This window comes from Polyodon spathula, chromosome 24, assembly GCF_017654505.1.
Source record: "Polyodon spathula isolate WHYD16114869_AA chromosome 24, ASM1765450v1, whole genome shotgun sequence".
NCBI classification, from domain to species: domain Eukaryota; kingdom Metazoa; phylum Chordata; class Actinopteri; order Acipenseriformes; family Polyodontidae; genus Polyodon; species Polyodon spathula.
The window spans coordinates 15,196,725-15,210,874 of record NC_054557.1 but is presented as its reverse complement, the minus strand read 5'-3'; the positions used below and the strand labels follow the sequence as shown (position 1 = coordinate 15,210,874).

The 14,150-nt window shown below is 42.7% G+C and overlaps 1 protein-coding gene across 1 annotated transcript in view; it reads right to left on the bottom strand.

The window, feature by feature from the left end:
- Positions 1-14,150, bottom strand: part of LOC121299017 (A disintegrin and metalloproteinase with thrombospondin motifs 7-like) — a 55,452-nt gene that overhangs the window by 27,535 nt on the left and 13,767 nt on the right. The window contains exons 9-15 of the mRNA XM_041226456.1: positions 10,180-10,324; positions 7,920-8,012; positions 5,996-6,141; positions 3,961-4,130; positions 3,480-3,613; positions 2,792-2,912; positions 2,348-2,592 (exon numbers count right to left, since the gene is read on the bottom strand). Coding sequence (XP_041082390.1) covers positions 2,348-2,592; positions 2,792-2,912; positions 3,480-3,613; positions 3,961-4,130; positions 5,996-6,141; positions 7,920-8,012; positions 10,180-10,324 — 1,054 coding nt within the window. The remainder of the gene's footprint in view (positions 1-2,347; positions 2,593-2,791; positions 2,913-3,479; positions 3,614-3,960; positions 4,131-5,995; positions 6,142-7,919; positions 8,013-10,179; positions 10,325-14,150) is intronic.

Sequence of the window (14,150 nt, the reverse complement as noted above, 5' to 3'; positions counted from 1 at the left end):
TGATGATTTTATTCTGTATCCTCCACCAAAAACAAACAAAAAACTCTTTGAATTGTCTTCTGTTGTCAAATGGAAGCTGATTACAAAGTTGTGTTATTACTGTGTTTACTTTCTCCAGGGTTATCTTGAGAAGTCACTCCTAACTTCTGGTTGACTTGGATTTCTCAGGGAACAGCTGTTTATTTTAAGATTGGGGGGAGGGGTGCAATAGAAGAGAGCCGTGTGGGAAGCAACACTGCAGAAGCAATTTTCCATCACTTGATCCCCCTTTATTATTAGGTTTTTTTTGTTTTGTTTTCTTTTACAGTCTGATGCTTTTTAAACCCAAATGTAGTATTTCAAACCGGGATAAAGTTCTGAAAACACCAGGGAAGTCTCAATCTCTAAGCTCCTTATCTTATAAACTAAACACAGTGTCCAAACAAAGCACAACACGGCTGCTGATGCACTGAATCAATCACGGCCCAGGTGACCTGGTTCCAGGCAGCCTCACAGAGGAGGGAGGGTCGTTAGATTGAGTTGATGCTGTTATAGCGTTTCTACTGGTGACCAGCAATTGACTGGATAGTGTAAATTCATTTCACTAACGGCTTGCTTGATGTTATTGTCATTTTTATTTTCAGTTCATTTGTTGTAAATAACAAATCAGTTTTACTGCAATACGAGGCTCTTGGTTTGCTGTACAAAACTAAAACACAATAACAAAAATGACTTGACTGCGTTAAATAAAAGAAAACATTGGAAATGCATGCAGTGCCAACAATGCATCCCAGAGCTGTTGATTAAAGCCTAAAGCTTGCCTAATTACAGTACAAGCACGATGCATCCTGATTGGCTGGGGGCAGTGAGCATCACTCCACACAACAGCTGGCAGGTGTTCACACACAGAGCTGTGCTCAAGTTTTCACATTCCTATATTCCTATATTCTTCCATTCTCATCTCTCAGTGTGGTAAGACAGACAGGGGGTAATTATTAACAACGTCTGAGAGGGAACGGTGGCCTCCAGTTTGACAGCAGCTAAAGCAGAAAGTGCACAACTTTGCACTCTACTCTCATTTGCCAAGAACCTCTAAAGTTGTTTGCTTGAGACACTTCCTATTCTTTTTTTTAGTTTAGCTAGCGCATTAATGATCAGGCACCTGCTTTAACGTGGTGTACCCGTGGCATGCAAGCTAGACTGAATTAAAAGCGTCGCCTGAATTTTCAGCACATTTTCATGCTACAGAGCAGAGGATCCTTAGTTTCTGAACATGTGAAATATGCTGCGATGTCTGGCAATTAACCAATACAACGTCTGAAATATCAAAGTACTGCTTGAGAATGGAAACATGCTAACCAAGTTCTACTGCGCAAGCCAGAAGGGGATCATTATCTCCCAAAACTTTATCCCACATTTACAAATGGAGCTATACTAAGCAAAAGGGTACTTGTGTGTAATAATAAAGGCAACTTTGAAAAGGCACCATCAGGGTTAATTGCTTCCATCATTGAGTAAACCCCAGCTGAATAAAGCCCCTGCAAAGAAGCATCCTAGCGATGAATCTGGTTTGAAGACATTACAGTCGATTGCACTGCAAAGGAAATGACTTCCAGTATCCTATATGCCTGCCAGGCAAAGTCATCATTAGGGTAATGTTTTCATATTATTGCAAGCTGGTCCAGCTGTGTGCTCCTTACAAGCCTCCAACACGCTGAAGTGGTGTCTAGCATGGAAATGAAGATCCTGCAAATATCTATCAAACACTAAGCCTCACAAAATGAAATTCTGCCATCTGCAAAATTGAAATGAAAATGATAAAATGAAAACATGAAGCTATGACACGGAGGGACTAGCTCCCCCACCCCTTTCTCCCACCCCCCACAACTGCACAGTGTGTGCAAGCAAGCAGGTCTCTGAGGGTAGATCTGGTGCCATGCAGTGCATGTTGAATTGCACACTATTAAACTGGAAAGAACTGTCACAGGAAGCTGTGCAAACATGACGCTGAGGTTATCTACTGACAGAGAAGAATGAATCTGAATCAGAAGCACAACACTAACCAGGTCGCCTGACTCCACCCTGCAGGGATACAAGAGAGGCAAGCACTTCTTCCAGGAGCCTGTGGAGCTTGGGGACTCAAACACAGATTAATCTATATTACAAAAAGAGCTACAACTGATTAAACCGCTTCCAGATTTTGGTCTAACCTGATCTAAGTGAATGTGTACCACAATAGACTGTGCTTATATCTGTTTGCAGATTGCTTACTGGCCAGTAGAACGTTTTGAACTCTTGGTTCAGTTCTTACTGCAGAGCCTATGGACCTGCCCTAAGACGATGTACCCGACATTACTGAGAGGCTCACCTGGATCCAGACGGGCTCCCTGGTGGGCCCAGGTGAGGTCAGATTCTCCAGGTTTCCGCTCCTCTCGTAGGTGAAGGTGGTCCCGGCCACTTTGTAGTCCCCATTCCACTGGATCGTCCAGCCCCCATTCAGGAAATACTTCTCCGGGTCCTGGCTGCGCAAGGCTAGGAAGTTCCCAGCTTCCGCCACTTCTTCGATACGGATCTCCCGCGCCCCTTCTGGGATCAGCCCGATATCCACGTAGCCTGCACAAACAGCACACTGGGTGCTAGGAACAGCTTATAGGCACATGCGTTCAACCATGGGGGACTCTTTTATTTAAAGACAGTTGCATGGACTTTTAAATGAAACCAAAGGATTATCTGCCTGTCTCAGAAATACGTGTGATCATAGTGTGGTGGAAACATCCCAGTGGAGACAGAGCCAGTGAGTGTGCTTCCTTACCCATTCCCTCGCTCTCCTCGAAGGTCTTCTTCACCGTCTCGCATGTGGAGCCGTTCCCGTGGCAGACCCCACAGCGATCCTCCACTGCGTTTGAGTCAATCTCGTAGTCGCAGCCCACATTCTGAAACACCAGGGGGGAGGGAGGGATTGGAGTGTAAAACCGAACAGTTGTGAACAGAAATAAAGCATCTCCCATGTTACATCATGGTACATCAACTCACTGGGCCTCCGAACCCCCGAAACACAGAGGATCCAGGGTCTGAAGTAGAAACTTTCCATAGGTCATTTCTTCTAGTCTACAGTCACAGTCTTTGCACTGTCTTTGTATGATTGCCTTATTTGCCTTTCCTGTGTCTCTCCTCACTGCCTCTCCTCCCCCCACTGTTTTCTTACAGTAATACAAGCCAGTCTGAACTTCACCCTTAGATAATCAAGAGGGAAACAGGAAGACGCAAGAAGTGGATGTTTAAATGGATATGCGCTAGACTAAATATTTATCACCCCCACAAATCTAAAAATGTCCAAAAATATATACAATACACTGGGTTAAAATAATAAATTACTTTTTAATGTACTTTTCTAAGCAATAGACAAAGCTCTTGAATCCCATGGTAGTAGATACAGTATGGGTTGCATACGCGCATTCTTTCCCACTCTATTCGCAGTGCCAGTGTCTGGCGATGCATACCTTGCAGATGCCGTTGATGCACATGTCCCGGCTGATGCTGCCCTCGTAGCATTGAGTCCCGTCCGTGACGGCGTCCAGCATCTTCTCTGAGAAATAATCGTTGAGCGGGCGGCAGTGCAGCTCGCAGGGGTTAACTGGTGAGGCAGAGCAGAGCAAAGCGTCACGCCAGGGCAAGCTCTTCACTAACTCCCTACACTGCCATATTCAACGTGTTGTTACACTGTGCTGTCGTAATCACAACACAGAGTTTAAACTACTTCAGTAGGTCAAAAGTTTGTTTAACAAGGGATTACTGGTTTGATTCAGCACTGTGCAAACATCTGGATTATCACTCGTGGCTTCTATAAACCAGACAAAGTGAGATTTCATCTAAAATATTTGCCATTTATCTTTGCACTTTAGGGTGGTCTTGTAACATCCTCTCTGTTATAAATGCAGCTAGCTTTTTTGTAGGTTTTTTTGCCTTTGCTTTTGTACTCACTTCTGTTGTTCACTGGGATCCACTCGTAGAGTTTCCCTTTGTAAGGCATGGTGTCGAAATGTCTGCACTGGATGTGACGGAAGGAAGGTTTATCCGATTGGCAAGAATCAATATTGCAGATCTTGTATCGTCTCCGCTCACCAAGGCAGTATTTTCCACCATACTTCGGGCTGCAATCCAAAAGAAAATAGCAGGATTATGTGGAAATTGCAGCACGTTCTCCATTCCACACAATAACCATTTTTGCTTGACGTTGTGAGGGCAGGGGGCGGAGTATTTTGTTCTGAAATATACATCTGTGCCATATTCATGGGCTATCGATTCTGAAGATATTCCTTCATTAGAACAGCAATTCAGAGGCTAAGTGCCAGCGATCACTACCCCTAATACAGCTCAGTCTCTTTATAGTAAAGAATTGAAATGCAAATACAGTACATCAGTGTGCTTTCACTATCAACAGAGATACTGGGGGTGTTCATGTCTTCTCTGTACCACTTGCCACTGAAACCGTCAGTAAACAGGCTTTTTAGAATGTGTTACTATAGCATTAAAATGTTACAATATTGGAGCCCGGCTGTAACCATAAGACAGATTTGAATGACTCTGTTCCCCATGACATCATTCTACTCACAACAGAACACTGTTGTCCATCAAGGGGAGAGACGCTTTGATCTGCCAAGCAAAATCACAGATCCTTCAAATAAATTAGGCCAATTAATTTATTCTAATGAAGCTGGAGGCTTTCTGAGGACCACAGAAGCGCTCTGTAACCTTCTTCTTTGATGATTTGTTTACTGATTACAGATCGTGCTCAGCGCTTTCTCCATTAATTACGTGACAGTAAATCGTCCCTCCACATTTTCTCCTGTGTATAATGGTAATTGAATGGGTACACAGGATCTGGATTTATTCAGAAGACAATAAAAGCCAGTAATAAAATGTCTCTGAATTCTTTGAGGATTTGTAATGTGTTTCTGCATACTAACACAGTTGTCTCTGGCCAGCGGGGTGTGAAATCGTATTTGGGAGGCACCGCCTTGAAAGGCTATTGTCCAAACACACTTTAACGAGCATATCAGTGAAAATGGCTGGAGAAGAAGAACGAGGGAGTGTTGTGTAAAGTTTATCACTGGCAGGGTGGACTCCACTCCACTGTGTCTTCTGCTCTCTGCTGGAATTCCTTGTCAATCTGGGACTGCTTTATTGTCAACAAACGTCTTCGTAACCCAGTTAAATTTCATTAATGCTTTTTATCACCTAAAATAAACACTCTTTTAAAAAAAGAAAAGTAAATACATGACTTTTGAATGCTCCACAGTCCCAGAGAAAAGCAGGACTGCCTCGAGTCCTCAGAACCTGCAGAATGCTGTTTAGTGTATGCAGACTGCACTGAGTCACTATGGGACCACACAGGCTACAATTAGACAAGCCCATTTATCAGAGTGACCAGGGACATCAATCCTGGCTCCAATCAGATCCCCTAAAGACCCACATAAAGCAATGGATAAAAATCCTATCTTTTTTTAACAGAACCTTCCTGCTTAGCACACCTCGCCACCTGCATTCAAATTTGTTTGCACCAGAAGCATGATTTTGAATGCACTGCTTTAGTGGTTTATAACAATGTTCATTTGATATGTATTCTTGTCTGCACTACCACCCTCAGTGATTTTGACTTGTGCTAGAAATATACAAATCAAACCTGTATGTGAGATACTAATGCTTTAAGGACGATTGCTCTTCTCCAAAAGAGGCTACTTTCTCAAAAAGCTTTAGTTAGAGGACTGTCCTCTAGGGACCTTCGCTTTTCTAAATTGCAGACCGCAACTCCCGTGGTACAGGCTGGGGGAGTTGGCAGGAGGTTGAGAGTGAAGGGCTTGAACAGGGGGTCATCTGGCCAAGCTATGCTACCAGCAAAGCTCTAATCAAAGCACCTGTTCCTTTCAAAGCCTCTGTGATATTGACAAGTAAATCCCTGTATGTTTGAGGGAGGTAGTAACACGCTGCTTTAAATCCCAGGCTTCATGCTACTCACACAGGGTTGTTGCACTGCCTCTCTGCATTCTGCACCCCAGCACCACAGCTCCGAGTGCAGGCTGACCAGCTGCTCCAGGAACCCCAGCCTCCATTGATGCTCTCGGGGCGATACCCCACAGCAACACACTCGCCATTGAAGCACCACTGCAGGAAACAAAAGGAAAACAACATCTGTTAGTCCCTTTATAAGTGACCTCCCAGTCCTCCAAGCTGCCCATTGCTTATACTCCTCTTCAGTAGGTGTCCTGAACCAACACATCTCTAGCACAGTCAGGACCGCATCTTAACCCTTTACCTCCCTGTGGGCTCGTATTTACAAAGGGTTTAATGAACTCCTGTAGAAAAACATCTGTGAATACAACAAAACTAGATCCAAACAATTAGGCACGGTCATGTATTTCTCATAAGCATGCAATAATTCTCTTTAGTCATACTTACTAGATCCTTGATGGTAACCAGCTATCTACTGATGGTAGACGTGTTTAACAACTGCATTGCAGACACTTGGTTTTTACAGACAATTTATTTTATTTACTCTATGGCTTCTTCTTGTTCTGGCTTCTCAATTGTTCCTTCTTAAGATCAGAGCATATACTGCAAACTACTGCTGAGACACCTTTGATTAATTCCTCCAGTAATTAGTCTCATATCATGAGAGGTTAGCAAAAGCATGGCAAATCCGAGCTCTTTCATGGAAACTGTCAACATGGCACCGAATTTGAAGCTTTACATTTGAAATATTGTAATGCAATGTTATTTTATGTTAACAGCTTGATTAATGTCTCAATCTACTGAACAGATTACAACAGATATGAAACTGATGGCAGTAATTAGTTCATTTTTAGAATAATAGAATTGATGTGAACTCTATAGGGAATGGGAAGTTGCCCTACCAAGACTTTATAAAACATTTTTTGCATTGTAAAGAACAGCATAGAGAAGAAAGTTAACATGGTACAAATCTACACACAGTGTAATTGCACTACGGACAGCAATGCTGATAGCTTGTTTATCACATGGACAGCTTTCAGCAGCAGTTCATTTTCATCCTTAATAACACCGTTCCAAGTATTGATAAAAAAAAAAAATCGTTCTCCCGCTTGAACGACACTTTTCTTTCTTCAAGGAGAGGCAAAGGCAGCATTCTCAGTTCAATTCACCCAAAGAACATTTTGTTTTCTGAAAAAAACAATTCTAGACCCATATGTTATTTGTCCGTGAAATTGAAAGAAATCGAGGCTCTCGCTCAGTTTGAAAGGAGCCTAATAGTTGGGGCCCAAGACTAGAACTACGGCTGGGAAATCAAGGATGACTGTGCCATTTGTTTGAGGAATGAAGCTCAGAGTGTCTGCTGCCTGATCACGGGAGACGAAGGCAGCACAGAATCATGCTCGGCATCTATCACTGACAGTAATCCAGGACAGTGTGCAGGGAAAGGGGTAACACCTTCTGGATGGATTGCAGCTGAGCCAACGTCTACAGAACACTGCCTCAGCTTCGAATCAGTGTCCTGGCTGCAGGTTGGAAATAGTCTGTAATCTTCCACAGTCACCTTTGGCAGTCAGAATAGATTGGTTGCCAATACAAATGAAACTTGGCAAGCCTACTAAATCCATGTCAGAGCTGTATATAAAATATTAATTGACACCAGAAGCACTGTTCAGTTATCACTCAGTTATTGCTAAGATGGAGCGAGTCATACAATCAGGAGTTGCTTGTGCAAATCTTGGTTTTAGTGAGTTGCAGGTCTCGGCTAGGGGAGGGTTTGAACAGGGTAGTATCATCCATTGATCTTCAGTCATCCTGTTTAGTAAGTGGGTTGCAGTGGCAAGAAAAAGTTGTATTGGGCATTTCATACTGGGTAGTGAAATTCCTGCACTTACATAAACAATAACGTGACTAAATAGAACTGAGCCATTTACCTTGTTTGAGCCACACTTCGTCCCGTCCACCGCGGCGTCCAGCTTTGAGTGACAGGTGTTACCCACAGTGCACCACAGGGTGCTGCAGACATTCTATCAGAGAGAAGACAGGACTTACTCAGAGGAAATACTGGGGGGGAAAAACCTTCTTTCCAATGCTGTCTGAGAAACATAACACACCACTGCACATTTCACCTCAAAGACTTGCTTTTCATGCTTAAAAAAAATGAACAAACAGGATAAAATGAATAAATGTTTCATAATGGCCAAGTACAACAAGTTCACAGTTAAATTCGTCTTATAGAAGAAAACCAAGTCAAATGAAACTGCAAGCTGCAGAGCTGTGCTAAAACACGATGGCAGCAAATTGTGCACCCATAAGATTCCCTTTAATGGATGTTTTGTAACTAAAAACATAAGGCAAACAAAATACTTATACAGAGGTGAATTTCTTTAATTTAAAATTAAGCAAATCTCCTAGGTTTAAATTCAACAAATATAATTAACAAAGCTTCTACGATCGCATTTAATTACAATTGAAGTAAAACAGTATGGTACTTAAAAGGTCTTGGCCAGTTTTAATAAGCCTGTCAAACTGCTTCATATCAGAGGGGTAAAAAGCCTGAGCAACATATAACTCATTAAGTGTCTGCTAATTAACTCAAAATGCCATCATAAAGAGCTGGTATTTCATATAGAAAACGGGGCAATCGAGATGTGCGCCACATAAACAACAACACAAGGTTATGGCAATACTTCGGACTTCAATACATTTAACAGCATAGCAAGATTCATTTTGTCACTGTCTTCTGGCAGCTTGTTGATAAACTTCCTTTGTATCTGGGGTCAGGCAATCAGATAGACACACAGAAAAAGCATCCCTTTGCAAAGTTTCAGATGAGCAGGTGGACTTGGCCGATGACTCGCTGTGACCGTCTGGTTAAGGGGTGGCATGTTAAAATCCAGTATGAGGCTTGTAATCATTGAGGTACACGTGCACATTGCAAAGGGGAGTCCTCTTTGTTCCTCCAGCACAGGTAGAAACAAGAAGACAAGGTAAGCACTGAACACAGCTCTATTGCACTGGATTCTGTATTTACTGAAAAAGAACAGTATTATAAGAAGCTGGCATTAGATTCAATATCTTTATATTCCATTGCGTTTCGATCTTATCAAGGAATAGAATCATTTCTAAATGTATTTTACTCACAAGCTCACGAGCCAAGCACAATGTTATCCTGTCTGTTGATAAAAGCACATTCTTTGGTTAAAAGTCAAACACATGGAGAATGTGACCCAATGAAACAAAGGCTTTGACACTAATTCAATTATTAAAATGCTAATTTTATAACACAGAGTCAAAGTTTGTTTTAGTATTTCTGAAATGAACACTAGGTTGTTTAATGGCTGTGGTTCAGGCACAGCTACTGGCACACTTACGAACATGTGAACTTCAAATTATACTTTGAAGGCACACTATTCCTTTTAAAGTCTAACTACAGGCTCTGTACTAATGAATGCAAACCTGTTCTCAGTCTGATCTGTGCAAGCGTAGATGCTGAACTGTTCAGATTCGTTTGTGATTAAAATCAGTTGTGGCGATACACACGAGACCACAAGAAATGCTTCCCTTAACAAAAACAGGAAAAGGGGCACTTCAATATTTGCATTTGCATTTGGCATTCAGACAAAGAAACAGACCAGCATGCACAACACACGCCACACGATCGCAGGCAACTGCATATGTAGGTCAGCTATATATCTCCTATTAATCAGTGGCATAGCTTGGTCATTTCTTTAAGCAAGCACATATGGAGCAGTCTGGAACTTGTGACAAGCTGTTCAAATTTAAAAGAAACAGGAACCTCTTAGCTCAGAGAAGCATTAAAAAACCCAGCATACATACTGTACGCTCAGACCATTATTTCAGAGTTTGTGTTGCTGGTTTCATCTGCAGTTGAGAAAATACATGAACTTGGAGCAGAAATGCATACATTTTATTGCCTGTGTTGTATTTGTTGGCTTGTGTGGAATTTACTTAAAGCATTAATTAGCAGGTCTAGACATGGCTTATCGCTGAATGTACTGGAAATAACACTTTTATAAGTTTTAATGTATTCTGTACATCCCATTGTGTTAGCTATTGAAGCGCTGACAGACAGCATCCCCCCGAAAGCAGCTGCAATGAGGAGGCTGAGTTGTATTGCTCATCTGTAAATGATGCAAGGTCAGGTCAATCAACAAAAGAAAGTGTGCTTACATCCATATCGTCGCAGAAGTCAGATCTGGAGCCGTATTGCAGGCGGCACTGGTGAGCAGCATCGTACAGCACTCCAGGGGGCACCGTTGAGAATTTGATCACATCCTGGACCGGGGGATCATCCAGACAGAGCCCCCAGCCTCGACTGCAACAACAAGGGCGGGTTACACGTGTCACTGCGACGGTTATAATGAAGCACTCACCGCTGCTAAACACGTGCAGAGACACAGGCAGCTCTACTTTACTGAGCTCAATTACAGCACATTCAACTCCATGCTGCATGGAGCACATCAGCGCTCACCCCTGGCAATTGTGCTAAAGTAAAGAGTCCTGTGTAATAAATCACACACCACACTGCCAGAGGGGCAGACACCATGCAGAACTCTCCGAGCTAATCTCATCTGAGCGGGCAGCCCTTAATACAGTACCAGCACTTTCACTGGAGAATACCATTTAACTCCATGTCATGCTGCAAATTATTCAATTCTACCTCCGTTCTCCTTATCATCTGTCCAAAGCAACCATTTTTTTTTAAGTCGGATGATAATGAATTCTGAAATCTAAAATTGTAGTCAAACATAGACTGGAGATAGTCAGAAGCAGATATAGCCAACAGGCTAGGGGTTCTAACTTCAGCAGATGAAAAACCTTAGACGAATATTATATTTTCAGCAAAAGCCACTGATTCTGATTAAGCACACTGGGCTTGGTTTTCAAAGACATGCCGCTGAATTGCATTTCTACATGCAAATGAGTGTGTATCTGGTTTGGAAACTTCTTCATACTGTGTGGAGAAATGGGGTACATTACATCATGTATTATGTATCGACAGCGACCCTACAGTGGATAATTCACTCCTAATTTACTCATCAAATGAAAAGAATATTTACAGAAGAAGCGAACACATTAAAAACCAAATTACCTAGGTGGCCTCATTGATATGGTAACTACATTGTAACAACACACAGCTCCTTTTGTAATTACAGTGTACTTTATGTGAGCTTCAACCACTTGTGTTGTGTTATAACAGTTGTGTGCCAAATACTGAGAAACGACTTAAAGTGTGCTGCCTCTACACCAAAGTACTTTGCAAAGTCATATGACAGTTGAAAGTGAAGTGTAACGCTCTTCCAGAAGACCAAAGTTTCACGGTTTCTGACATTTTAGCAGTTGAAGTTGAGCTGTCAAAGGCATCAGGTTTTACAAAAACATATAAAGCCCCCTCAAGGGACGTTTAAACAGAGTGTTGTCAATAAATGACATCTATATATAAACATGCACTGTGCATCCATCCACAGCAGGATGCACGGCTCCATTTGCTGGCCGGGTTATTCCAAAGATGCACAGCGAGCTATCCGTGTGATCTCCTCACTCATATGTGACTAGAGAACTCTTTCAAGTGACAAGACACTGATAAAGCTGCAATCCAATCCTGTCAACCACCCACCATTTATCAATTAAGGAGAACCTCTTGCAGGAATCTGTAAGGCTGTTGACGTGACAGCCACAGCTGTGATATGTTACATAGCACACAGCACATCAATAACCGTCCATTGACCGTCAGTGGGATCTTTGAAACAAGAGTTATGGGAATCTGCTCTTGTTCAAAGAATATCTGAAATTTCCATTCGGGTTCGAACAACATATCTGTAGGTATTACCAGTCTTTGCACTGCACTAGTCACATATCTACAGCCTCCTTTTCCGAAGGCACGGGATGCTGAAGGTATACAGCTAATGCCGACAGCAATCTTTCTGTGTAAATTTGACAGCAGTTTGCCATTTACTGTGTAAATAAACCAGCAAAGCATGTGGGAGACACCAAACCCCTTTAGTATCAGCCTGCCAGGTTACTTAACCATTAACAGACTAATGCGTTTATCTGCGAGGCAGTCGACAAGCAGTCCAGAGGTGAACGAGGGGGCAGCAGAGGGTTTAAGGCTCACTAGTGAAGCAAGATGTGGCTGGGAGAGAGAGGCCTGAGGTAGTGCTGCAAGCTGCACCTGGTATACTGCTAATCCAGTACCCAGTCGTCTCATTTCATATTAAGTGGTACTTCTTATTTTATACAGTATGGTGTTCAATAGATGCTGGGGAGAATATGGGTTTACAGTCAATCTGTGTATCTAGTTGCTTTCTTCCTTTGAAGATGAATCACGGCAAACAGAATAAGAAAGTTGAGTAACGTCTTGCCTTTGTCTGTGTAATTGGTACTGGCTGAAACGTTTGCATGCTTGGGGCTGGGAATCAGGGAATGTGATGCTTCTTTGCTTCTTGCATATCGACTCCTTCTCATGTGGACAAGCCAGCTCAAGTCAATCAGCATGGTGTTGGATTTGAGTATAGTAAAGTGCTTGTTTATTAGTGAGGTGCAGAACATAGATCCCAATTGTACTGTATTACACAGTGCACAGCCAAGCAAGTGTCTGCCCAAAGTGAAAATGGCCAAGTTTTTGACTAAAGGATTGCCAGACATGGTTGTGGTCTATTCAGTTGATCTAAACAAAGACTGGGCAGGGTCCTCCTACAGAAAGCACATAATTTTATGAAGACATAGTAGGTTCCTTTTAAAGGACAGGGAGACCCCCCCCCCCCCCCCCCCCCCCCATTAAACAGCCTAAAATTATTCTCCAGTCGGGGGCGGGGCAATCAGTGCGGCTGCTGTTTCTAACAACTGAATAGACTCCATTGTGTTACAGCTGCTTATTAATATACTGCCGGGATTAGAAGTCATTTATTTATCTTCCATGTTCCATAGCCTTTGCCATGCTACTTTATTCAGAGAATTCACCTTCTTATAAAAGCTTATCACCTAATATCATAGTAGAAGAATAGCAAAGTGTAGCAGATCATATTATAAGCAAATAACTAGAGGGAGCACCCGAGTGGACACAATGTGAGGTGGAGTAAACATTTTTAGTTTGAATGCTGTGAATTTTTTAAGGTCCTGAACGTTATATGCAGCTGCTACTCATACTTTCAGTGACAAGTGTGCTGTGCCGTGAATGGGAGCCTCTGTGACGTCTGTTAAACAAAACTGTACCGTGAGTATAACAGGACTTGGAATCCTGCTGAGAGTGAACGACATTCCACTCTTCATAAAACGCAGCTTAAGTAAATCACTAAGTAGTTCGGTAATGCACGGCAAACCTCCGCACAGCACAGCAAATGCAGGAGCGTGGGAAAAGCATGGGAAACAACAGTACCATGCAAATGTAACTTTTTCACTGCTGTTTTTCTCAATTCAAAATCTGTTCTTTTGTCAGGCCAACACTGGAGGAGTGGAGGGTAGGGAACACTCCTGCTGTTGTCAGCTGGAGAGGTGACGTGGAGTCCTGGTCAATGTTGGAGAGGAGACGTGGAATCCTGGTCAATGCTGGCTGGAGAGGAGACGTGGAATCCTGGTCAATGCTGGAGAGGAGACGTGGAATCCTGGTCAATGCTGGAGAGGAGACATGGAATCCTGGTCAATGCTGGAGAGAAGACGTGGAGTCCTGGTCAATGCTGGAGAGGAGACGTGGAATCCTGGTCAATGCTGGAGAGGAGACGTGGAGTCCTGGTCAATGCTGGAGAGGAGACGTGGAGTCCTGGTCAATGCTGAGGTTTGACTGGACAAGCTCCAACTACGACAAACAGTGCTCCTCCTTCACCTTGGATGCCAATTAAACAACAGACATGCAGAGGAGGAACTTATAACTTCTTTTGTTCCTTAAAAAAAGCTGGGAAAAGTGCCAATTCCTGATTGTTTATATGGGTTCAGTTTGTTATTCCATCTGCTTCTTGTTAGGGTGTGTTATATTTCTGACTTGACAGCACCCACTATTGCTTTTAAACACAGGTTTATTCCAAGTGTCAGATTTCACTTTTTCGCTTCACTTTACTCTTCAAGACTTCCAGACCCAAGGGAAATGCTTCCAAAGAACAGGGCTTGGGGTGAACCCAGAGTGCAGGAGTATTCATTTCAGATGGAAA